The sequence below is a fragment of the Nerophis lumbriciformis genome, linkage group LG19 (assembly GCF_033978685.3).
Source record: "Nerophis lumbriciformis linkage group LG19, RoL_Nlum_v2.1, whole genome shotgun sequence".
Classification (NCBI taxonomy): domain Eukaryota; kingdom Metazoa; phylum Chordata; class Actinopteri; order Syngnathiformes; family Syngnathidae; genus Nerophis; species Nerophis lumbriciformis.
Genome location: NC_084566.2, coordinates 32,783,464 through 32,810,994, shown reverse-complemented (window position 1 = coordinate 32,810,994; position 27,531 = coordinate 32,783,464). Strand labels below are relative to the sequence as shown.

Here is a 27,531-nt window from a genome sequence, read left to right as displayed (position 1 = left end):
CTAAATACACACAGTGTGTTATGTAACTGTTGTTTAGTGTTGATATTCTTTGCTTAGTTTGATAAATGTTGGAGCAGTTTGCTTCATCAGGAGGGTGAAGTCGCTCAATTTAAAGTGTTGGATTTAACTGTGTTGGTGAGGGCGTAGAAAAAGGGGCATTTTTCTACCAGTAGACAGCGTTTAAGATTGAGTGTTTCACTGCTAAATTAATAATATATTTATATTGAATATGGATTTTAAATATGTATCTAAATAGGTGGTTAATTGGTTAGGTATTTATGTATTTGCATATTGGGTTTTCTGTTGCATTTATCTATTGTGTTTCTGGTGTTAAATGTATTTTATATGTATCTCGGTGCATTTATGTTGAGACAATGTATTTAAAATCTGTTTTAACTTAAAGGGAAAAGATGTGTCCATTTTCTTGCACTTGTTTAATGGTTAAGAGTTTGATAGCCTAATTAATAGTTGTAAATTATGGGATTGATAATTGATTGATTTTTTACAGCATGTTAATCTTGTGGTGTTTTGTCCTTAAAGGTTTTTCACCTACTAAAGAAGCTAAAGGCTACTAAAGGCTACTAAAGACAGCTAATGACAGCTAAAGAAACTAAAGTCTATTAACACTGCTAAAGACTGCTAAAAAGACTAAAGAAGAAAAAAGAAGCTGTTTCTTGGTTGGAAAAACTGTTGCAAACTAAAGGAAAATAAAAGGAAAAAGTAACTACGGTCTGGTCTTTTGAGTGAAATCCAGAAGCCACATTCAGCATTGGTACATCCCTTCAAGTGTGGGATAAGCACAGCGAAAAAAGCAAAACACTTGACAGTTGTTGTATGCACACTGTGTCGAGCGGAAATGGCCTATCATAGCAGCACAACGGCTATGAAGGAACATTTGAAAAGAAAACACCCGACAGCGTTCTTGCCATCACCATCAACTAGTCAATCGTCCGCGTGAGTATACGTTGTCATCATTACACAAAATCATGAATGTGTCATTTGTATCAGCGTTGTAAATTCATAAACTAAAACACTGTTTCGCTCTGAGAGGCGCGTTTGGCGTGCCTGTTCAGTGTTTACAAAGACGCGCTCCTCTTTAACGCTAACGTTAATTAGTTGTGCAAATACCTTTTACAACATTAACAGTTACATATACTATGTACAAACCAACAATTAACTTTCACTTTAATCATACTATCATTGTTGTGTTATTAAGCAAAATAAGCAATACTTTTACTTTTGTTGAAATGTTTACACTGTTACAGAATATTTCGTTTTGCACTTTTTTGTATTGGATGTTTATCTTTATTTTTGCACATTTTAAAGCAAAATAAGCAATACTTTTACTTTAGAAATGCTTATACTATTGCAGAATATTAAGATTTGCACTGGATGTTTACTTTTATATTTGCACATTAAAAAGCAAATAAGCTAATTTTAATTTTGTTAAATGTTAAAAGTTTTAAATGTTTACATTGTTACAGAATATTTTGTCATGTTGTTGTCAATGTTGACTGAGTGGCCATACTTTTTTTTTTGTATATAAAAGTCATGCCTTTTGAAAAAACTGGCCAACATTTATTTTTTCATCTTCATTTTAAATAAAAAAAATAATCGGTAAAAGGAAAAATAATCTATAGATTAATCGAAAAAATAATCTATAGATTAACCGATTAATCGAAAAAATAATCTATAGATTAATCGATAGAAAAATAATCGTTAGCTGCAGCCTTAAATTTCACACATAAGTCGCTCCTGAGTATAAGTCGCAAACTATGAAAAAAAACTGCGACTAATACTCCGAAAAATACGGTAATGTAATTTATATTTTTCACGTTATTTATTGGAGATTTCCCTCCCATACTTATTTTCGGTTTTATTAGATTTTTGGACTCCTATAAAAAAGCAGCTACACCCAATTAAGCACACAAAGCTAGATCTGCATCGCTTCCTTGAATTTTCTACATCCTACAAAAACAATCTAACTCCACCTAATTACGCCTCCCACCAAACCCACGCTTGTCACACTCCCGAGGACTTCCTTGGGAGGGCTGGGAGGGCTGCCCAGCGCTGCCGATCCCCACCCCGTTTTGCTTCTTTAGGTCAGCTAATTTCCCATCACAGATGAACAAACATTTTCTTGGGGCCATTGCTCAACATGCTGACACTGCGCAATTGTTGTAAACAGCAAAGCAGCACACAGCGATATGACTTCCAAGGCAGAGCGGGGGAAGAGATAAATCAAAAGATAAATGATGATACTTTTGGAGAATGTGGGGCGCGGTTTCATTTACAATCTGGGAACACCTCAAAAAAACAAACATCTTGCAGACAGATTACAAATGTACACCATATCCTATCCAACACATATTATCTAGACTCGAGGTTCTTAAACTCTTTGGCCTCGGGGCCCAACTTTTCCACTACCAAGGGACCTGGGGCTCACTCAAATATTAACACTGAATTAGTAATCTTACTCCTGATTTTAAACATTTTCAATATTTATATCTAACATACTTACAGTTTAAAAATAATGGCAAATGATGTGAAACAATGTGTTAATCATAAAGATTATTTATTTAACACATAAACCTTAGGCAGGTCAGGCTGATTAGAAAAATAAGAACTAACCAAATATACTGCATAAGAAGGGACTCATAAATAACTGACAAAACAATTTACCTACAGTTTTGTTGTACTAAAATAAATAAACTCAATTAATAGTAAATGTGTTTCTTAAATAAATTGTCAAAAATTAAAGTACAGCTTCATCACTTAAGCCATCATTTTTGCGCTTAAGAAACGGGGGACGGCGTGGCGCGGTTGGGAGAGTGCCCGTGCCAGCAACCTGAGGGTTCCTGGTTCAATCCCCACCTTCTACCAACCTCGTCACGTCCTTGAGCAAGACACTTCACCCTCGCTCCTGATGGGTTGGGGTCTTGCATGGCAGCTCCTGCCATCAGTGTGTGAATGTGTGTGTGAATGGGTGAATGTGGAAATAGGGTCAAAGCGCTTTGAGTACCTTGAAAGTAGAAATGCGCTATACAAGTATAACCCATTTACCATTTACCATTCTTTCTGACTTTGTCTCCAGACCTCCTCTGTTTGTTTGAGATTGTCATTACCGCCACAAGTCGTGAAAAAGTGTATTACTACTGAGTTCCGCTGTGACCCATACGAACTACAGCTAAGAATTTGATATTTTTCGGTGGCCCAGTGGTTCTCAAATGGGGGTACGCGTACCCCTGGGGGTACTTGAAGGTATGCCAAGGGGTACGTGAGATTTAAAAAAAATGTCTGTCAAAAAGAACTGTGAAAAGAAATGCAACAATGCAATATTCAGTGTTGACAGCTAGATTTTTTGTGGATATGTTCCATAAATATTGATGTTAAAGATTTATTTTTTGTGAAGAAATGTTTAGAATTAAGTTTATGAATCCAGATGGATCTCTATTGCAATCCCCAAAGAGGGCACTTTAAGTTGATGATTACTTCTATGTGTAGAAATCTTTATTTATAATTGAATCACTTGTTTATTTTTCAACAAGTTTTTAGTTATTTTTATATCTTTTTTTCCAAATAGTTCAAAAAAGACCACTACAAATGAGCAATATCTTGCACTGTTATACAATTTTATAAATCAGAAACTGATGACATAGTGCTGTATTTTACTTCTTTATCTCCTTTTTTCAACCAAAAATGCTTTGCTCTGATTAGGGGGTACTTGAATTAAAAAAATGTTCACAGGGGGTACATCACTGAAAAAAGGTTGAGAACCACTGCTCTAAGGAGTGCTCTTGGCCCCAGCAACCTGTGGTTAAGAAACACAGATCTAGACCACTAGGAAGTGATTTAAAAGTAGATTGACATCATCATAGGTCCACCTTAACGCTTTGGCACAAGTATCTGACATTCTGAAAACATTCATAGGTAAAATAAAAATTAATAGCATAATTAATTAAAGCAGTTGACACAAAAGCTTTGCAGTTTATTGTTTTGCATTTCCCAAAATTAATCGAACCGTGGCCTTACAACCGAGGCACATACTGAACCGGGATTGTGGCGTACCGTTGCACCCTGACTCCCTAATAATCACCTGTAGTCAATGCAGAAGAGTAAAAATGTCCAGCTTTGTTTGGAAATCCCTGTGTGTCAAACCAAAGACTCTCAAGCTAACAGAGTGAGTGCAGCACAATTCTTAAGTGGTCAGCTGCCTCATCCAGTTTCCCCTTTTTACCCTCGTCTTCTTCCGCTCCAGCGTAATTTACCATGACAACCGAATCAGGCGCAGACTCGGAGGCCAAGCAGCAGCAGCAGGAGAGCACAGAGACTCAGAAGGAGAACCCGAAAGCAGCTGAACTCGCCTTGTCTCAGAACCCGCCAGAGCAGCTTCCTCCCGCCGTGGGACACAGCACTCCGGCCAGGAAAGAACAGGTCAGCCTCTTCTTTTAGTTGAATGTGGTTTTCAATTGCAATCACCTACTTAAGTTCTAAATGCAATATGGCTCTACAGATCTGCACATCATGATTTTATTCAAGAGTTAAACATTGAGTGAAAAACACTGAGTGAATTGTGTTTAAGTGTGAAAAGTCGTCCTCCTCGCTGGTAATTCCAGCCTTGCAGCGTGCACACATGACAAAGTTAGGGATGTGTTCACTTTTCACTGGTTAATGAAGCAGCTTTGACACTATAATGCTTAGTATCAGTCTTGTGAAAAGCAGCAAATGTATGCATACAATTCTGACTTCTCTGCCTGCTAAGGTAACAATTGAGGCTGCAATCTAACTTGAGCGCATACCTTGGTTGTCAAGATCCCCCAACACAACAACTCCCCCCAGACAAATAGATGTCGAGCATCTGGGTTTTATGCTCACCCAGGGCAGCAGCTTTGAAGCACTTTAAATGTTGTTTTCATATCCATACAAGTCAAAAAAAAGATTCCTTCCAAATGCTGCTAGAACAAAATACAAGAAACTCGGGGTAAGGAGCAACTCCCAGCTGTCTGTTTTTGTCATATTTTAGGCAAAGAGCTCTCACTCCTGGCTGAGAATTGAGCACAACAGGGATTACTACATTGTATCTTTTTTGTCACTCTCCCAATTTAGAGGGCCAGTAGCAAAATGTAGACGTGCGGGAAAAAGTGGAACATACCATATGTTCGAACACTCTATCCCACTTACCCCAGCTCCATGGCTTTTGTCATGACTTTGAAAAATGAACCGCAGAAGGCTGTTTCGTGTATTTACTACTCCAATAAATACAATCTGAATCATCACTGGCTCATATTCCATGATGTCCTTAAAGAAATATGTTGATTTTCCATTTGGACATTTTGACCGTTCTTTGTATAATGCAGATGTTTTAATTGAAACAGTCTGTTATCAGCAATCCAAGAAAGGACAGAAATGCATTTTGAGAAGCAGGCGCTGTGTCCTTGTCTCTATTTTTAGCTTGCAGACATGTGACAGAACTGGTGGTTTTGTTTAAGACATATACACGAAGCGTCTGATACTTGGGGAAGTGCAACATGTCAGGGGGTAAAGAACGGTGCCTCCTATGCATTCGTACATTTGTCTATTCATGCACATTTTTTTAATCTCAGGAGCAGCAGGAAGACCAATTGTCCCACCAGTCGTCCACCAGTCGTCTGTCCAGGTCTCCTTTAAAAGGAGCCAAGAAGGTTAAAATCATGCAATGCAAAGTGACACTGCTGGACGGTTCTGACTACACCCTCAATGTGGAGGTAAGACTCTATGGTTCGAGTTTTTGGTTTCTGACGGGCTGTGGACGTCAAATGTGTTGCTGGTTAATTCAGTTTTTATGATACAATCTATGTATTTATATTGCTCCCTTCAAACGAAAGATGGTTCCCCGAGAGAGCTTTAGACCTCCCTCGTCAAATCTCCTTTGAGCAGATTCCTCCCCACCAGGGCTGTCCTACAAGGATTAGCGGAGTGTTTTGCTGGTTTTATCTGACAGAAAGCGCTCTGACGAGGGAATGAGTTTTTGTTGTTGGACGACACAGCCCCATAGTTAGCCAATAAGGACTTGTTCTATAGGTCCAAATATCAAAACTGTCTTGCAGCCCGTCATCAGAAGCTGAACAGTTCTTAGAAGATGAATAAATGGTGGGTAATCATCATCAAGATCATCACCCTTAATGATCAAGAAATTGCACCTCTAAGCAGTATCTGGGTGGAGACCACGCCCCTGTTGTTCTGGGCACCTTCCACTTTAAAAGATTTCTGAGAGTTTTTCATATGGGAATATGATGTAATTGCCGCATTGTGGCTCACTGGAAAAATCCAACCTCACCCGCCAATTGCCAACAAACTGCATATTTTGTTGAATAACTTTAAAGGGGAACTGCACGGTTGGGGAATTTGGCATATTGTTCACAATCCCTATGAGGGACAAGAATGCCAATGTTTAGATTTTAGGGGTTTTTTGCATTCTAATGTAATAATCGGCTCATTCTCGGTGGCTAGCAATGCTACTAACAGGAGCAATCCATTCTGCCTCTAAATTATTATAAAAATTCATCCAAAAACTGCCAACAATACTTCCATCTACCAAATTTTTCGGACTATAAGTCGCAGTTTTTTTCATAGTTTGGCCGGGGGTGCGACTTATACTCAGGAGCGACTTATGTGTAAAAATTATTAACACATTACCGTAAAATATCAAATAATATTATTTAGCTCATTCACGTAAGAGACTAGAGGTATAAGATTTCATGGGATTTAGTGATTAGGAGTGACAGATTGTTTGGTAAACGTATAGCATGTTCTATATGTTATAGTTATTTGAATGACTCTTACCATGATATGTTGCGTTAACATACCAGGCACGTTCTCAGTTGGTTATTTATGCCTTATATAAATATAGAACATGCTATACATTTACCAAACAATCTGTCACTCCTAATCGCTAAATCCCATGAAATCTTATACGTCTAGTGTCTTACGTGAATGGGATAAATAATATTATTTGATATTTTACAGTAATGTGTTAATAATTTCACACATAAGTCGCTCCAAACTATGAAAAAAACTGCGACTTATAGTCAGAAAAATACGGTAGTTGTGCGGATGCCTTTTTGAAACAATCTTTGCACCGTGCATTTACTTGTTCTACGGTGTTGCCGCAAAACCAAAGTACTGACAACACTTCTTTTCTTGGAAACAAACGTCTCGCTCTCGTTAGCGTTAGCATTAGCCATGTTTTGCTTTGTGAGCCACTAATGAAATAAGTGGACGGGGCAAGCTACAGAAGCTCCGGAGGGGCAAAAAGTATGTCGGAGCAAGAGAAGAAAAATATCTATTTTTAAATTTTTTAAATAGTCTGCAACAAAAAAAAACTTGAATATATATCATCAATAAAATCGTTATATCGCCTAGGCCTACATTATGTACCACTCAATATAGCAGAAGTCCCCCATTTCTGTCAGCATAGCTGACACCAAGTCATGCCGATCCTGACTCTCTCAGCTTCCATCTGCTCCAACGTTTTACCCTCTTTTCAGGCTTTTTCAGCTTCTGTTACTGGCAGTTCATCCTCCATATATTCAGGTTCAAAAAGATAAGGTTGTGAATCCTCATTTGTCCGAAAATAGTTGTCTTTGTCGTCGTCTATTACAAAGTCTGCCATGATTAGAACACGTTTGTTGCCGGAAGTAGTAATACGTTGCTATTTGCACTGAAATCCTTGCACCCAGGAAAATGGTAATGCTTAAAATGTCAATATTTTTTTTTATCTTAAAGAATCCAAAAAAAAAGAAAAAAAGACCTGTGTTCTTGTCTCTCATAAGGATTGTGAATGATAGGTACAATTACAAAAAAACAGAGTTCCTTTTTAAATCAGTTTGTCTTGTAATATAGTTTTAACAGCAAATCTTCTGTGCTAACTTTGAGAGAAAATCCAAACAAACTGAATAGTATAGTCACTTTAAATCAGGGGTGCTCACACTTTTCTGCAGGCGAGCTACTTTTCCATTGATCAAGTCGTGGGGATCTACCTCATTCATATATATAATTTATATTTACTTATTTATGAAATATATGTTTTTGTTAACAAGTTAAAGGTGTTTAATGATAATGCAAGCATGTTTAACACATATAGTTAATATTGTTAATACATTAAAGGTGTTTAATGATAATACAAGTATGTTTAATACATATAGTTAATATTGTTAACAAGTTAAAGGTGTTTAAAGATAATGCAAGCATGTTTAACACATATAGTTAATATTGTTAACAAGTTAAAGGTGTTTAAAGATAATACAAGCATGTTTAACACATATAGTTAATATTGTTAACAACTTAAAGGTGGTTAAAGATAATACAAGCATGTTTAACACATATAGTTAATATTGTTAACAAGTTAAAGGTGTTTAAAGATAATACAAGCATGTTTAACACATATAGATTCCTTTCTTTCATGAAGACAAGAATATAAGTTGGTGTATTACCTGATTCTGATGACTTGCATTGATTGGAATCAGACAGTGGTGATGATAACGTCCGCATTTTCGAATGGAGGAGAAAAAAGTCCTCCTTTCTGTCCAATACCACATGAAAGTGGTTGGTTTTTGGCATCTTATTTGTCCAGCTTCCGTACTCCTTTGTATACACTTTACAAGAAATACATTGTCGGCAAACTCCGTAGCTTGCTAGCTTGTGCACGCCAGCTTTCTGAGACTCTTATTTTGGTAGCGCAGGCAGGATGAAGCAGAGCTTTTATTGTGCAACTGTGCAGTCGGTCTTTGGAGTTTTGACGACAGGTACGGCGCCAGAGTCTGTTGAAATAAAGTGTTTCTTGCCTTCCAGTCGGTAATTTTAATGAGCTGGCAGCAGCCAGCGTCATCTCAGAAGACCCTCGGGTGCCGTGAATGTCAATCAAGTGACGAAAGTGACGTCATTGTGAAGATTTATGATCGCTCATTTTTAGGACTATTTTTTTAATGCCTGGCTGGTGATCGACTGACACACCCTCCGAGATCGACCCGTAGATCGCGATCGACGTAATGAGCACCCCTGCTTTAAATAAATGAGTAATAGTATGACAGTAATAGAATCACAGTAAACAGCTTTTAAATAATACATTTTTACTACTGACTAGTTGCCTGACAATGTGATTGAGGTCCTGAATCAAAGCTGCTAAATCTTTTTTGACAGGATGTCAATACTGGACAGATGTCCACATCATATCTACTGATAAGTCTTGATTAATACTCCATTTGTGTTCTTTTAGTCACATATGACACAAAACTTTAGTCTAACCCAGTTCAGCATATGTACTTACTATTTTCTCCTCTACAAATATCTCACAAAAGCTTGTGTTGCATTTGAAAAGCCTTTGTGTCAATGCGAAAGCTCAAGCCAGCAGCGCAGTCAGGGTTAAAGTGTCGAGCACAGCTGTCACAGCAAAACAGCGCTAGTCTGACAAGACTGCTAATACCCTCAGAGACTTCCTGGCAGGTTTGGCTCCTCGTGGCTCTTACGCAATCACGCAGTTCTTATAAGAGGTATACAGTATGTGCTAAATGTGGCTCTGACACTATTCGTTTTCATTTGGCATTGTAGAATCACAACAACAACAACCCCTGCTACTGTTTTAAGCGTCAGGAACGGTTTATCTGTGCTGATTGATCTTGTCTTAAATATGGAGCACCTCTCAGTCAACTTTATGTTGGTCATACTTTCGTCTCACAGAAACGGGTCAAGGGCCAAGTTCTCTTTGACAAAGTGTGTGATCACCTCAATCTGCTGGAGAAGGACTACTTTGGCATCACTTATAGAGATTTAGAGAATCAGAAGGTATATTGAGAGTACATTAACCATTAAAGTGGATATATGTACAGAATTAAATATGATGGCTTATTGTCTTTGGTAGAATTGGCTTGACCCTTCCAAGGACTTAAAAAGGCAGATAAGAAGTAAGTATATTTTAATAATTTGTGTAATACTATGATAATTAGAATTTGAATAAAATATTTCATATGCTTCTCAGCATTGCCCTGGAATTTTGCCTTCAATGTGAAGTTTTACCCTCCGGACCCGTCCCAGTTGACCGAGGATATCACCAGGTGAGCTAGCTTTATTTCGTTTTGTTGTTTTTTTAATAGGAAAACAAATGATAAAGCAGATTTCAGAAATTGTCTACCTTGACTCTTTTAGGTACTACTTGTGCCTGCAGTTGAGAGATGACGTGGTTTCGGGCCGTCTGCCCTGTTCCTTCGCCACGCACACCGTCCTGGGCTCGTACACGGTGCAGTCGGAACTGGGCGACTACGACCCAGAGGAGCTGGGCAGTGATTATATCAGCGAGCTGCGCTTCGCACCCAACCAGACCAAAGAGCTGGAGGAGAAGGTTATGGAGCTCCACAAGACTTACAAGTTAGTCTCATTTAGTCTTAATTTTGTTGTCAAAGGAATCCTGCACTTTTTTTTGAGAATTTTACCAATCATCCACAAATGTGCTTTCTAAATAGTAATAAACTGGTAGCACAAGGTGGCTAACCATGCACGTATTGGGGATTCACGTATTCCGCATAAAAAAACCTCTAAAAACATACAACAACATTTGATATACATGCTGTAACCTAATGGTATGATAACATAATACTGACAGTATTTTGGTCATTTTAAGCATTACCGTAACTTCTTTCCTAATGTTACCTACTCAGTGGCCTAGTGGTTAGAGTGTCCGCCCTGAGATCGGTAGGTTGTGGGTTCAAACCCCGGCCGAGTCATACCAAAGACTATAAAAATGGGACCCATTACCTCCCTGCTTGGCACTCAGTATCAAGAGTTGGAATTGGGGGTTAAATCACCAAAAAATGATTCCCGGGCGCGGCCACCGCTGCTGCCCACTGCTCCCCTCACCTCCCAGGGGGTGATCAAGGGTGATGGGTTAAATGCAGAGAATAATTTCGCCACACCTAGTGTGTGTGTGTGACAATCATTGATACTTTAACTTTAACTTTAACTTCCGTCAACAACGGCACCATTTTGCTGCCACCATTGCTACCACTAATCATGGCGCACTTCATGTGAGCCAACGACGACTACTTGAGGACAAAATCTTTATTTTTTTAAACTTGAATATACAGAGGATGAGCTACAAAATTTAGAAGCTGGGTGCGAGGCAGATCCTGCTATAGTGAAACAATAACCCATCATGTAGCACTGGTGTAAGTGCTATAGTTTTCATTAACAAAATAAAAACAAAACAAAACAGTCTCTTATAATGTCTTACTAGGATGCTAACTGATGGTACGGTTGTATCTTTTAACATAAGACTTGTGCTCCCTGTTTAGCTGGTAAATTCAGCATAATCCTCACTCTTCAGATATAAAATGTGAAGTGTGGGAAGTGAATTATATTTATATAGCGCTTTTTCTCTAGTGACTCAAAGCGCTTTACATAGTGAAACCCAATATCTAAGTTACATTTAAACCAGTGTGGGTGGCACTGGGAGCAGGTGGGTAAAGTGTCTTGCCCAAGGACACAACGGCAGTGACTAGGATGGCGGAAGCTGGGATTGAACCGGGAACCCTCAAGTTGCTGGCACGGCCACGCTACCAACCGAGCTATACCGCTGAGAGCCAAAGAGCATCTTGCCATGTCTTCCCAACGATGTAGTTGGTACTAAGTTGGGAGCCACTATCCACACTGCGTCATGCAGTCCAGATTTTTAGCTGGTAACATGTAGAATTTCTAAGTTCAAACTTTTTCAAGCTCATAGGCGATACAGCAGCAACTCCAGTAGCTAGTCTATACAATTCACTATACCTCCCTGATACCGAAGTACATGTCAAACTACTTCCATAACGTAAATGACCGCCATAACCACAACACCAGGGGGAGCTCCACAAACCATGTTAAAACCAGATTCCGATCTAACAAAGGTCTTAACTCATTCTCCTTCTATGCCACATCAATATGGAATGCACTCCCAACAGGTGTAAAAGAAAGGTCATCTCTACCCTCCTTCAAAACCGCACTAAAAGAATACCTACAGGCAACTACAACCCTACACTAACACCCTCCCTTCCACATCCTACCTTTCCGGATTGTAAATAATCAAATATGTTCACTGCTCGCTGTACATATCCTACGAAGTGAGACCTACACTGTTTCAATGTCCATTTCTCAGATGATATAATTGTTGATGACTGAAGTGCTGATATCAACCAAACCTAACCACCCCCCCCCCCTCCCCCCCCCCTCCACATCCCACCCCCCGGATTGTAAATAATGTAAATAATTAAATGTATACACTCTGATGATTAACTTGTGTGATGACTGTATTATGCTGATAGTATATATTTATACCATGAATTGATTAACGTGGACCCCGACTTAAACAAGTTGAAAAACTTATTGGGGTGTTACCATTTAGTGGTCAATTGTACGGAATATGTACTGTACTGTGCAATCTACTAATAAAAGTCTCAATCAATCAATCAATAGCATTAGCGCTCGGCTCTCAAAAGTAGCTTGAGGCGCTGTGGGCAAGGCGCTCTGTATCGACACCAGAAAAGTAGTTTTTCTGTGTTGGGACCTACAATAAAAGTCGCAATACTTTGGTTAATATGCAGTTGTTGTTGTTATTGACGTTTCTTTAGAGCATGGGTGTCAAACTCTGGCCCGCGGGCCACATTTGGCCCTTGGGGCAATATCAAATAACATTAGAGCTGGCCCGCCAGTATTATACAGTGGCGGCATTCACCGCTAATACTCATACTTGCCAGCCCTCCCGATTTTCCCGGGAAACTCACAAATTTTAGTGCCCCCCCCCCCCTGAAAATCTCCCGGGGAAACCATTCTCCTGAATTTTTCCCGATTTCGACCCGGACAACATTATTGGGGGCGTGCCTTAAAGTCACTGCCTTCAACGTCCTCTACAACCTGTGGTCACGTCCGCTTTTCCTCCATACAAACAGCGTGCCGGCCTAGTCACATAATATATGCAGCTGTACACACACACACACACAAGTGAATGCAAGGCATACTTGATCAACAGCCATACAGGTCACACTGAGGGTGGCCGTATAAACAACTTTAACACTGTTACAAATATGCGCCACACTGTGAACCCACACCAAACAAGAATGACAAACACATTTCGGGAGAACATCCGCACCGTAACACAACATAAACAGAACAAATAACCAGAACCCCTTGCAGCACTAACTCTTCCGGGACGCTACAATATACGCCCCCGCCCACCAAGTTAATGTTGATATTTACCTCAGAAGGCTGCAAATAGAAAAGAGGCATTCAATTTTTTATTTAGATTTTATTTAATATACCATTGATGTTTTTTCGTTTGTTTTTTGAAAGTTGATTTTGCACTATTAAGTTATATAAGCGTTGCTTGTTCCATATTCAGTGTTAAAGCAAATCAGTGTAGCAAACTGAGCAATAATTAACGTTTTATTCATGCACTTTCTCTTGCTACTTCAAGGCTTGAATGTTTGATTAATTCATTATTTTATTTTCAAATTTATTATTAGCCTGTGGAAAAAGTTTATTTTGATATTTACCTCAGAAGGCTGCAAATAGAAAAGAGGCATTCCATTTTTATTTAAATTGTATTTGATATGCCATTGATATTTTTTAATTATTATTATTATTTGAAACTCAATTTTGCATGTCACTATAAAGTTATATAAGCCTTGCTTGTTCAATATTCAATGCAAAACTTGTTTGGGTCCCTATTAAAAGGTTAATTTGTTCAACCTTGACCCGCGGCTTTGTTCAGTTTAAAATTTTGGCCCACTCTGTATTTGAGTTTGACACCCCTGCTTTAGAGTGCTTTATATGGAAAATAGTAGAGTCCCCATTACCTGCATTGTTAGCTGCTTTGTGCTAGCAGGTTTTTACTATCCAGAATGCACAGAAAAGGGAAAACGTGTCCTTGTCCCATAGGATTGTGGATGATGGGCAAAATTAAACAAAAAAACGTGTATATTGTATTAGAGATAGGCTCCAGCATCCCCCGCGAGCGACCCCAAAAAGGATAAGTGGTGGAAAATGGATGGATGGGGTGTCTCCACAAAGGGGAAAAAAAGTAAATTCTGCAGCAGCGCGAGGCTCTCGCTTAAAGGCCGTTGTGGCTAAAAATGGATGCACTCAGGGCTGCTTTGTGGAAATTCTGCTGAAAACATCCATACAATAAACTGTTAGAAATGGAATTGATCTGCGTAGGCTTTTATGCGACAAAACTGAATTATGTCGGCTCCTTGTCGGAATTGATTCTGTTTCTCCGCTGTCCTCATGTAATATGGTTTTATTCAATGTTCCCCTCTGTGTGTGTGGATGACGTTGTTGCCGCCCAATCAGGGGGATGACACCAGCAGAAGCCGAAATACATTTCCTGGAGAATGCAAAGAAGCTGTCCATGTATGGTGTGGATCTTCACCATGCTAAGGTAATTTGTTAGCATTTAGTTTGCTTGCTTTGTCACTTTGCATATTACAACTGGAGGTGGCTCATTCACAAATATTACAGTAAAAGGTGAATACGTAAAATAAACAGTTTTGTTTGAATTGGGGGTGGTATAAATTCTTATTAAATTATTGATGCTAAAATCATGTAGGCCAATACATGCAAACCTAACTTAGTGTTATCGTTGACAACGGAAATTGGTGCAATATCGAAAAATACAGGTAATTAATAATGAATTCATTTTATTTTTAAAATATACAGTCGCCCTATAAAAAATTACCTGCAGGCCAAAAATGGCCCCCGGGCTGCTCAATACAAACCCCTGGTTTAGGTAATATTAGCATACTATATTTGTTCTAAAATAACCTACAAGCCCATTGAAAGGCTTCTACATCAGTCTGTACCTAATTTTGTGATAAAGATGAAAATGAGAAGTCGCAGCTTGACTGGTTAATATTTCCTGGAGCTAGACTCTCAAACAGTCAGTGGTTATAAAATGTCATGTTTATTGAGTGTGCAAGTTAATTATATGCATTTTCTTAAAGGGGAACATTATCACCAGACCTATGTAAGCGTCAATATATACCTTGATGTTGCAGAAAAAAGACCATATATTTTTTTAACCGATTTCCGAACTCTAAATGGGTGAATTTTGGCGAATTAAAGGCCTTTCTATTACATCGGGAAGCAATCCGCCTTTTTCTCAAACACCGAGTCAAATCAGCTCTGTTATTTTCCGTTTTTTCGACTGTTTTCCGTACCTTGGAGACATCATGCCTCGTCGGTGTGTTGTCGGAGGGTGTAACAACACGAACAGGGACGGATTCAAGTTGCACCAGTGGCCCAAAGATGCGAAAGTGGCAAGAAATTGGACGTTTGTTCCGCACACTTTACCGACGAAAGCTATGCTACGACAGAGATGGCAAGAATGTGTGGATATCCTGCGACACTCAAAGCAGATGCATTTCCAACGATAAAGTCAAAGAAATCTGCCGCTAGACCCCCATTGAATCTGCCGGAGTGTGTGAGCAATTCAGGGACAAAGGACCTCGGTAGCACGGCAAGCAATGTCGGCAGTTTGTTCCTGCAGACGAGCGAGCTAAACCCCCTGGATGTCTTGGCTCACACCGTCCCTTATGCCACCGAAGATGATCAAGAGAAGAATATCGACCCTAGCTTCCCTGGTCTGCTGACATGAGGGTATGTCTACAGAATTTATTAATTGATGAAAATTGGGCTGTCTGCACTCTCAAAGTGCATGTTGTTGCCAAATGTATTTCATATGCTGTAAACCTAGTTCATAGTTGTTAGTTTCCTTTAATGCCAAACAAACACATACCAATCGTTGGTTAGAAGGCGATCGCCGAATTTGTCCTCGTTTTCTCCCGTGTCGCTGGCTGTCGTGTCGTTTTCGTCGGTTTCGCTTGCATACGGTTCAAACCGATATGGCTCAATAGCTTCAGTTTCTTCTTCAATTTCGTTTTTGCAACCTGCCTCCACATTACAACCATCCGTTTCAATACATGCGTAATCTGTTGAATCGCTTAAGCCGCTGAAATCCGAGTCTGAATCCGAGCTAATGTCGCTATAGCTTGCTGTTCTTTCCGCCATGTTTGTTTGTATTCACTATGTGACGTCACAGGAAAATGGACGGGTGTTTATAACGATGGTTAAAATCAGGCACTTTGAAGCTTTTTTTTAGGGATATTGCGTGATGGGTAAAATTTTGAAAAAAACTTCGAAAAATATAATAAGCCACTTGGAACTGATTTTTAATGGTTTTAACCCTTCTGAAATTGTGATAATGTTCCCCTTTAAAGTTCATCCCATTAACATTCGCAGCCTCATGGTCGCCTGTGTGATGCTTCACTTTGCACCATCGTGTCCACTGTTGCACTGCTTACTCATCAATTCATCACTTGTTCTTTGGCTTGCGAGGGCTGAGGTGGAGGATTTGGCGTCTGTAGCCCAAACGAGACAAGTTATTCTCAACTGCAGGGGCGGGGTTAGTGCGTGGCTACTTGAGCTAGGCCAAGAATCTTATTCAATCCTAAATGCACACGGGCCTAAGTGGGGTCAATGCCTGCCGGGAGAGCTGTAACGTTCCAGAACTTGTCGAGCCTTTTGAAAAGCTCTTTTAAGTGAACAATGAGAACTAATTTGCAGTCATGAATTGTTTGTTTGTGAGCCAGTCTTACTCGGGCCTCTCAGTAAATTGAAATACTGTATTGTGTGAAAGTTATTTGATTTCATGAGTTCAATTAAGACCAAGAGGCCAATTAAAGGCTCAGGAAGTTTTAGTAGTATACAATATTGAACAAAAAATGTTATGAGACACTGAATTTGGGTTTTTTATTAGCTTTAAATGATATTTATCAAGAATATTGGCAAAACACATTCTTGAAATTAACTAAGCGACTACGTTTATCGGTCCTTGTTCATCGTGGCCAATTGGTTCTGGGCCCGACCGCAGGAAATACATTTTCGCACCCTGGGATTATTATTTTTTAAATCAAATATTTTCATATTTGTGGCACTAAAACCATTAAAAACGATCTTTTATATAGTTTTTTTTACATTGTTAGAGCCCTCTAAACATAAAATAACACCCGAATAGTCACCTTTACTTGTTTTCTTGCCAATACCAGGACCATCGTCCAAGCGTCATTGCTGGCCTTTGTCAAGGCTTACAACTGGGCTTTGATGTACTGAAACCATGAGCCTATTTTGTTCTGACAAAACTTGGTCAATTTGACAGTCGCAGCGAAGATATCGACAGATATTAGCCGTGTCTTCAGAATTGCGTTTACGTCAAAGGCACACAATGTCATGTGAAACTGTCACGTGAAACAAGAGTTTGTCTCTACTTTGCATTGCACCTCGTTGGCATGAAGTGGCGAGCCGAATCCTGTCACTGGCTCAACAATGTGGAACTGTGTTGTTGGCAGTGTTGGGTTAGTTACTGAAAACCAGTAACTAGTTACAGTTACTTGTTACTTTATTTCAAAAGTAACTCAGTTACTAACTCAGTTACTTACACCAAAAAGTAATGCGTTACTGTGAAAAGTAACTATTTACTTTTTTTTCTTTTCTTTTTTTTTTAAAAGCTCCCATCAATGCCCTTTTAGCCTTCATTTCAGTACAGTTATTGCACTGGAGAATAATACAATCTGTTGATCAACTTGACATGCATTTGTATCACTGAACTCTGCTAAGCAATGTGGTCTACATACAACACACAAAGACAAATATATGTTTCAAAGGGCCAATTTATTTCAGGCCAGAACAAATTGACAAAACTATTTTGAATAGCTGCAACATAACATACATAAGTAACAAACAGCATAATAACAACGTAGCTGTAAACCTGGCTTCACCCAAGGAAGGCACACGTGACATACACAAAGCCTAACCAGGCAGATTTGAATTGTTGTTTTGGGCAGTAGACGGGATCTTTGATCCAAGACACAACTTACATTTAACTAAAATGTTCTTTTCTTTGTGCTCGACAAAATAAAATAAGTGAGAATATCTCCATGTTAAGACATTCGACTGCGGCTCCGTTGTTAGTAGACACAGACACGCCCCCCCACTCCCCTTCCATGCCCTCCCCTCCCCACACCCACACCCAGACACACACAGAGCGCGCCTCCGGCTTGTGACACAAGAAGATTCAGAAGGACGACACCGCAGCGCTCCAATAAAACACACTCAGATCTTCTGTTTCTAGCCGATAATACATAAAAAAATAACGCAGTAACGCATCATGTAGTAACGGTAACGGAGTTACTGAATATAAAAAATAACGCGTTAGATTACTAGTTACCGCCGAAACTAACAGTCCCAACACTGGTTATTGGTGAGGCAGGAGTCGAAAATGAAATGTACAAACCCTGTTTCCAAATGAGTTGGGAAATTGTGTTAGATGTAAATATAAACGGAATACAATGATTTGCAAATCCTTTTCAACCCATATTCAATTGAATGCACTACAAAGACAAGATATTTGATGTTCAAACTCATAAACTTTATTTTATTTTTGAAAATGATAATTAACTTAGAATTTCAATGCTACAACATGTGCCAAAGTAGTTGGGAGAGGGCATGTTCACCACTGTGTTACATGGCCTTTCCTTTTAACAACACTCAGTAAACGTTTGGGAACTGAGGAGACACATTTTTTTAAGCTTCTCAGGTGGAATTCTTTCCCATTCTTGCTTGATGTACAGCTTAAGTTGTTCAACAGTCCGGGGGTTTCCGTTGTGGTATTTTAGGCTTCATAATGCGCCACACATTTTCAATGGGAGACAGGTCTGGACTACAGGCAGGCCAGTCTAGTACCCGCACTCTTTTACTATGAAGCCACGTTGATGTAACACGTGGCTTGGCATTGTCTTGCTAAAATAAGCAGGGGCGTCCATGGTAACGTTGCTTGGATGGCAACATATGTTGCTCCAAAACCTGTATGTACCTTTCAGCATTAATGGCGCCTTCACAGATGTGTAAGTTACCCATGTCTTGGGCACTAATACACCCCCATACCATCACAGATGCTGGCTTTTCAACTTTGCGCCTATAACAATCCAGATGGTTCTTTTCCTCTTTGGTCCGGAGGACACGACGTCCACAGTTTCCAAAACAATTTGAAATGTGGACTCGTCAGACCACAGAACACTTTTCCACTTTGTATCAGTCCATCTTAGATGAGCTCAGGCCCAGCAAAGCCGACGGCGTTTCTGGGTGTTGTTGATAAACGGTTTTCGCCTTGCATAGGAGAGTTTTAACTTGCACTTACAGATGTAGCGACCAACTGTAGTTACTGACAGTGGGTTTCTGAAGTGTTCCTGAGCCCATGTGGTGATATCCTTTACACACTGATGTCGCTTGTTGATGCAATACAGCCTGAGGGATTAAAGGTCACGGGCTTAGCTGCTTATGTGCAGTGATTTTTCCAGATTCTCTGAACCCTTTGATGATATTACGGACCGTAGATGGTGAAATCCCTAAATTCCTTGCAATTGCTGCTTGAGAAAGGTTTTTCTTAAACTGTTCAACAATTTGCTCACAAATTTGTTGACAAAGTGGTGACCCTCGCCCCATCCTTGTTTGTGAATGACTGAGCATTTCATGGAATCTACTTTTATACCCAATCATGGCACCCACCTGTTCCCAATTTGCCTGTTCACCTGTGGGATGTTCCAAATAAGTGTTTGATGAGCATTCCTCAACTTTATCAGTATTTATTGCCACCTTTCCCAACTTCTTTGTCACGTGTTGCTGGCATCAAATTCTTAAGTTAATGATTGTTTGCAAAAAAAAAAAATGTTTATCAGTTTGAACATCAAATATGTTGTCTTTGTAGCATATTCAACTGAATATGGGTTGAAAATGATTTGCAAATCATTGTATTCCGTTTATATTTACATCTAACACAATTTCCCAACTCATATGGAAAGGGGGTTTGTATACCGAGTTATAATCTTTTCACTTAATATGTACATAAACGATGGCTTCATTGCCATGACTTGGAAGTTACTGTTAACTCGGAAACGTAAGTCCTTTTGGTGACTATCTTTTATCGATCGCCACAACACAATAGAAAATAGAACAAATATTTCACTGTAATACATACAAGACATGAATAAGACTTAGTTTAAAAAAAATATGTAAAACATGCCTTAAAAAATCTGAGATACTGTATATTAAGCTGAAATATTTCAAGCGCGATGTGGCAATGGATGACTGTACATGTGAATGTCTTTGTCAAAAGTGCTAAGAGAGGATAACGCATTGACAGATTTGAGATCTATCAAGATGTAGACTGAGCGATGGTTGCTCAGTGTCTGATAAGACATCTTGTTGATATATGATAAGAAATAATGCAGCACATCAGACCGGCCTCCCTCTTTTGTCTCCTCTCTCACTAAATGCCAAAGTTGGTAGGGCGTCTCTATGAAGGCTTGGCTCGCGCCGAGGGAGAGGTAAGAGGCTGCCTAATTCGTATGTGTGAGTGTGTGTGTGTGTGTGTGCGCGCTGTTTCAACATGTGCATGGTAGCTGAACACACTCTTCGACATCCCATTTCCTTAATTTCCCGCTTTGAAATGGCTCTCCCCTCGCAGATTGCTTTCACTTGATGTCATGTTTTTGCGGCGGGTGTAATGTCATTCGCCATTCCCCCGAGACTTCACTTCTTGCTTAGGAGCCCCTCCAGGTTTGCATAGGTAGAAGAAAACCATGTGCTTGATTCCACTCCAACACCTGCCTGCTTCACCCTGATACAGTCGATGCTTTCAATGGCCTTTAGTTTGTCATTACCTGGTGTGTGCCTTCCTCAGGACTCAGAGGGTGTGGAGATCATGCTGGGAGTGTGTGCGAGTGGTCTCCTCATCTACAGGGACAGGTTGCGCATCAACAGGTTCGCCTGGCCCAAAATCCTCAAGATTTCCTATAAGAGGAACAACTTCTACATCAAAATACGCCCTGGAGAGGTAAACCGCAGTTTTAAATGTTATAGTTCATTTTGTAAAAGTGTTGCAGCTAATTGAAGCTTTTTTGGGGATTTGGGGGCTCTCAAGTTTGAGCAGTTTGAAAGCACCATCGGTTTCAAGCTTCCAAACCACCGTGCTGCTAAACGGCTGTGGAAGGTCTGTGTGGAACACCACACCTTCTTCAGGTGAGAACTAAAAACTAGCTGTGATCCCCGGGGAACCACTCATTTCTTGTTGATTTCTTAACAAACGTTTTACTTTCAGAGCAATTTTCATCTTAAAATAGAATAGAATACAAAGTACTTTATTGATCCCTGGGGGAAATTCAGCACCACAGTTCGCTCACAATAGACAATAAATACTATACAGCTTTATTCACATGTGAGTAATATAGATATATTATACATATATTCTACATTTAAGTGCAGTCAAGAAGGAACATATGCATTATACAGTCTGATGGCTGTCGGTATGAAGGGCCTCCTGTGTCGTTCCGTGTTGCATTTTGGGAGTCTGAGCCTTCCACTGAACGTGCTCATTCTCTCCGCCAGGTCCGAGTGTAGTGGGTGGGAGGTGTTGTCCATAATGGCTAGGAGCTTTGCTAGACTTCTCCTCTCTGACACCACCGCCAGAGAGTCTAGCTCCACTCCCACCACGTTACTGGTCTTCTTTACCAGCTTGTCCAGTTCGCTCAGTTCGCTGCCCCAGCAGGCCATGGCGTACAAGAAGGCGCCCGCCACCACCAAACTCGTAGAAACTGCAGTGCCCTACAGCAAAGATATTGTTTTTTTAAAAAGCAAGCGACGTAACTATACACTTAGTCCATACTTGCCAACCTTGAGACCTCCGATTTCGGGAGATGGTGGTGGGGGGGCGTGGTTGGGGGCGTGGTTAAGAGGGGAGGAGTATATTTACAGCTAGAATTCACCAAGTCAAGTATTTCATATATAAATATATATATATATATATATATATATATATATATATATATATATATATATATATATATATGTATATATATATATATATGTATATAAGAAATACTTGACTTTCAGTGAACTCTAGCTATATATGTATATATATATATATATATGTCTTAATAAGGTTATCCAAAAAATAGTGCTCGATACCGTAGTAGAGCGCAATATATGTATGTGTGGGAAAAAAAATCACAAGACTATTTCATCTCTACAGGCCTGTTTCATGAGGGGGGGTACCCTCAATCATCAGGAGATTTTAATGGGAGCATTCGCATACCATGGTTTATATAGGGCACAGAGTGGGTGGGTACAGGCTGGCTTAGGGGCGTGGTGATTGGCTCATGTGTTACCTAGGAGGTGTGTTCAGCACACCTTACAATAGTGGTAATAAAAGATGCAACCTATGCTTGAAAGAGAAACTGTTTATTATTTACCGTCCAGACCTGTCATCCCTCAACAAGCGCAGCGAAATTGTAACAGCATGCCGCCATAGACGGAAACACCTCCTAGGTAACACATGAGCCAATCACCACGCCCCTAAGCCAGCCTGTACCCACCCACTCTGTGCCCTATATAAACCATGGTATGCGAATGCTCCTATTAAAATCTCCTGATGATTGAGGGTACCCCCCCTCATGAAACAGGCCTGTAGAGATGAAATAGTCTTGTGATTTTTTTTCCCACACATACATATATATATATATATATATATATATATATATATATATATATTTATTTTTATTTTTTTTAATTATATATATATATATAAATAAGAAAAATATTTGAATTTCAGTGTTCATTTATTTACGCATATACACACACACATAACACTCATCTACTCATTGTTGAGTTAAGGGTTGAATTGTCCATCCTTGTTCTATTCTCTGTCACTATTTTTCTAACGATGCTGAACACCCTCTCTGATGATGCATTCTGCTTCGTCTCCTTGTTGTGTACGCAGTTGTGCACTGCACTCTCTAAAAGCCCTAGATGTTATTGTCACATATGCATGTACAGTAGATGGCAGTATTGTCCTGTTTAAGGGTGTCACAACATTGCTGTTTACGGCAGACGAACTGCTTTACGGACGTGAAAACAGGCTGTCGACACGTCACTCAGGTCCGCATGAATTTCGGGAGATTTTCGGGAGAAAATTTGTCCCGGGAGGTTTTCGGGAGAGGCGCTGAATTTCGGGAGTCTCCCGGAAAATCCGGGAGGGTTGGCAAGTATGACTTAGTCACCTGAGAAAGCTGACACAATATTGTCATAGTCTAAATGAAAAAATATCAAAATGGCCTTGGGTTTTTATGTGATCGTTGGGGGTTGTCTTGTCTGTCTGTTAGTTATAGCAACATAACTGGAGAAGTTATCGGCAGATTTTTTACAAAACCTTCTGGAATTGTCCGAAATGAGATAAGGAACAACGTACTTTAGTGCGTGTTAGCGGCCCCGCCTCTACCCACAAAGACGAAGAGAGTGGATGGCTGACAAAAGGCTTCATTCACTCTGTTACTTTCATTCCTCTTTCGATAGCTCATGGGCACATTCTGATTACCGTATTTTTCGGAGTATAAATTGCTCTGGCCGAAAATGCATAATAAAGAAGGAAAAAAACATATATAAGTCGCACTGGAGTATAAGTCGCATTTTTGGGGGAAATGTATTTGATAAAACCCAACACCAATAATAGACATTTGAAAGGCAATTTAAAATAAATAAAGAAAAGTGAACAACAGGCTGAATAAGTGTACGTTATATGACGCATAAATAACCAACTGAGAACGTGCCTGGTATGTTAATGCAACATATTATGGTAAGAGTCATTCAAATAACTATAACATATAGAACATGCTATACGTTTACCAAACAATCTGTCACTCCTAATCGCTAAATCCCATGAAATCTTATACGTCTAGTCTCTTACGTGAATGAGCTAAATAATATTATTTGATATTTTACGGTAATGTGTTAATAATTTCACACATAAGTCGCTACTGAGTATAAGTCAAACTATGAAAAAGACTGCGACTTCTAGTCCGAAAAATACGGTAAACTTTTTGGAATGGGACAAGAAAAGGGATAAAAAACAAGTGATTACATTTTGGGAGTCATGCCTTTTTTACTATTGGGAGGTAGAGCAGGGCATGCTTTTCTAGTTCAGTATTGGACCCTTGGTGGAAAAAGTTTGGACAAGTCTATCCTTTAACTTATTAGCAAAAAAAATCAACCAGTGTGACTGCGAAATAAATACTGGATAATGATCACTGCAGGTGAAGTTTCCTATGTTCCTGTTATTTCTTTTAGTGGAATTTGGTATAAATTAATCATGGATACAAACAAGCAAGTAAACAAAAATCAAGGGCCAATGCTGCATTCACATCTTATTTGAGTGCAACCAACACTTTAGGTTGAATTAACAAGAGGAAACCTTTTTACGCTCGCATTTTCAACATTCAAGATATTTTCGATAAAACTACAGAAACCAACAATTTAAGAGTAGATTTACCTGCTAAATAAAGTTCCCCGACCCGATCATACATTTGGGAGTCATGCATTCTTTACTATTGGGAGGTAGAGCAGGGCATGCTTTTCTAGTTCAGTATTGGACCCTTGGTGGAAGAAGTTTGGACATGTCGGTCCTAAAAAATATTGAAAAGGGAATTCTCAAACTGTCGTCATAATAAAACCTTTATTAACTGTACAGGCAATGTTTAATTATAATAGCACAATTAAATTAAATTTGACAACAAACTGTCAATTATTCATTACAACAGTAGAATCTTGTATGCAAACTACAACCACATGAAGCATTTTATGGAACAATTTAACAAACCCGTCAAAATGATCACTATCTCAGAAAAATGGATTGATGCTAAAAAAAGAATATCTTTTGATCTGGAAGAATTTGAACTAAATCTAATCAACAAAACCAACAAGAATGGAGGACAAGTAGCTGTGTATGTTATGAAGAACCCAAACTACAAAGTGGTAAAAAAAATTGTCATGTGGTTTTGATAATTTATTTGTTTGTGTAACCATGGAAATGTGTCACGAACAAAGCAAAAATGTATTGATCACCTGTGTATATATAAAACAACTAAGTCAAGTATTTCAATGTTGAGAACTTGATCAAGGCAATTTTTACTCAAATCAGTCAAAGTCCTTTTCTTATTTGGGGACTTCCACATTGACCTCTTAAACCAGGATACGCAAAATCAATCAATCAATCAATCAATGTTTATTTATATAGCCCTAAATCACAAGTGTCTCAAAGGACTGCACAAGCCACAACAAATACCATCAATAAATACAACATAAAGCATGAGTTTGTATCCCAAAATCACAAGGCCAAGCAGGATCACAGGACACTGTGCCACGCTTATTGATAATGTCTATACTAATGGTTTTTTTAATGGTACTACAAATAGTCTGCTAATAACTGACATCTGTGATCATGTGCTCTACCAGTTTTCACAATCTATGATGGAAACTTCCGGAAGAGGAACATGATCTAGAAAAGCAAATTTGGGATGGTGTGTGTATAGTAAAAATTATACAGATGATGCGTATGGTACATTTTTACACACTTTCATGATACCTTATGACAGACATTGTCTATGGAAACAACTTAGTTAGAAAACCAATCAACCATGGATGACAAAGGGATTGAAAAATGTTTGTAACAAGAAAAATACATAATATAGAAAATGTATAACACAGAGAGGCAGAAAATAAGTAAAAACATATAAAAAAAAACCAAGATAACTAGCATGCTATGAACTATAAAAAAGACACGGCATGTATTGGACAGGAACAAAAACAACATGAGAGCAAAATAGAGCATCCTCAATAGCATCACTAAAATTGTGCTAAGAAAGATTACCCTCAATAATTCTCAGATGGAATCGCAAAAAAATGACAAGATGGACAAAGGTGTTAAGAGCTTTAATATTTACTTCATAGAAATTGGATCAAATTTGGAAGAAAGTATACCAGATACCATAGCAGTTGAGGACTTGAATGATGCCATAGAGAGAAATCCCAACTCGATGTTCCTCACAGATGTGACAGAATAAGTAATTATCAAAATTGTGAATGGTTGTAAATCCAAATGTGTTTTAAAAATGCTCTCAGCCTTAGTTCTGCTTTTATTGAACATGAATGCATGTGTGTAACCTGTAACAGGCTCGTGTCCCCCGAGGCACCCCCAAAGAAGTTCCTCAGCCTGGGCTCCAAGTTCCGCTACAGCGGCAGGACGCAGGCTCAAACTCGCCGGGCCAGCTCGCTGATCATTAGACCTGCCCCCCTCTTCGAACGCTCGGCCAGTAAGCGTTACACCATGTCTCGCAGCTTGGACGGAGGTGAGGCTGACCTGTGTGTGTGTGTGTGTGTGTCATTCTAGCCATTACGCTAGGTGGTGTAGATTTGTTTTTGTTCCAATTTAGTTAAAAAAAAGATGAACGTTCGACTTCAGCCTAAAATGGTCACAATCCCATAGTAGCTACATCCTCACAATTACAAACCCCGTTTCCATATTAGTTGGTAAATTGTGTTGGATGTAAATATAAACAGAATACAATGATTTGCAAGTTCTTTTCAACCCATATTCAATTGAATGCACTACAAAGACAACATATTTGATGTTCAAACTCATAAACTTTATTTTTTTTTTGCAAATAATAATTAACTTAGAATTTCATGGCTGCAACACGTGTCAAAGTAGTTGGGAAAGGGCATGTTCACCACCGTGTTACATGGCCTTTCCTTTTAACAACACTCAGTAAACGTTTGGGAACTGAGGAGACACATTTTTTAAGCTTCTCAGGTGGAATTCTTTCCCATTCTTGCTTGATGTACAGCTTAAGTTGTTCAACAGTCCGGGGGTCTCTGTTGTGGTATTTTAGGCTTCATAATGCGCCACTCATTTTCAATGGGAGACAGGTCTGGACTACAGGCAGGCCAGTCTAGTACCCGCACTCTTTTACTATGAAGCCACGTTGATGTAACACGTGGCTTGGCATTGTCTTGCTGAAATAAGAAGGGGCGTCAATGGTAACGTTGCTTGGATGGCAACATATGTTGCTCCAAAACCTGTATGTACCTTTCAGCATTAATGGCGCCTTCACAGATGTGTAAGTTACCCATGTCTTGGGCACTAATACACCCCATACCATCACAGATGCTGGCTTTTCAACTTTGCGCCTATAACAATCCGGATGGTTCTTTTCCTCTTTGGTCCAGAGGACGCGACGTCCACAGTTTCCAAAAACAATTTGAAATGTGGACTCGTCAGACCACAGAACGCTTTTCCACTTTGTATCAGTCCATCTTAGATGAGCTCAGGCCCAGCGAAGCCGACGGCGTTTCTGTGTGTTGTTGATAAACGGTTTTCGCCTTGCATAGGAGAGTTTTAACTTGCACTTACAGATGTAGCGACCAACTGTAGTTACTGACAGTGGGTTTCTGAAGTGTTCCTGAGCCCATGTGGTGATATCCTTTACACACTGATGTTGCTTGTTGATGCAGTACAGCCTGAGGGATCGAAGGTCACGGGCTTAGCTGCTTACGTGCAGTGATTTCTCCAGATTCTCTGAACCCTTTGAT

General features: G+C 39.4%; 1 protein-coding gene across 21 annotated transcripts in view; it reads left to right on the top strand.

Annotated features, from left to right (window-relative positions):
- Positions 1-27,531, top strand: part of epb41l3b (erythrocyte membrane protein band 4.1-like 3b) — a 123,117-nt gene that overhangs the window by 56,644 nt on the left and 38,942 nt on the right. For 17 of the 21 annotated variants that reach the window (XM_061978887.2, XM_061978883.2, XM_061978886.2 and 14 more), the window contains exons 2-12: positions 4,259-4,434; positions 5,604-5,744; positions 9,715-9,819; positions 9,896-9,938; positions 10,013-10,088; positions 10,180-10,398; positions 14,353-14,440; positions 20,394-20,438; positions 20,795-20,947; positions 21,035-21,132; positions 26,113-26,288. In XM_061978887.2, the coding sequence (XP_061834871.1) occupies positions 4,270-4,434; positions 5,604-5,744; positions 9,715-9,819; positions 9,896-9,938; positions 10,013-10,088; positions 10,180-10,398; positions 14,353-14,440; positions 20,394-20,438; positions 20,795-20,947; positions 21,035-21,132; positions 26,113-26,288 (1,309 nt within the window). In that variant the 5' untranslated portion in view covers positions 4,259-4,269. The remainder of the gene's footprint in view (positions 1-4,258; positions 4,435-5,603; positions 5,745-9,714; positions 9,820-9,895; positions 9,939-10,012; positions 10,089-10,179; positions 10,399-14,352; positions 14,441-20,393; positions 20,439-20,794; positions 20,948-21,034; positions 21,133-26,112; positions 26,289-27,531) is intronic. The other 4 variants (XM_061978901.2, XM_061978899.2, XM_061978882.2 and 1 more) reach the window with 2 other exon arrangements.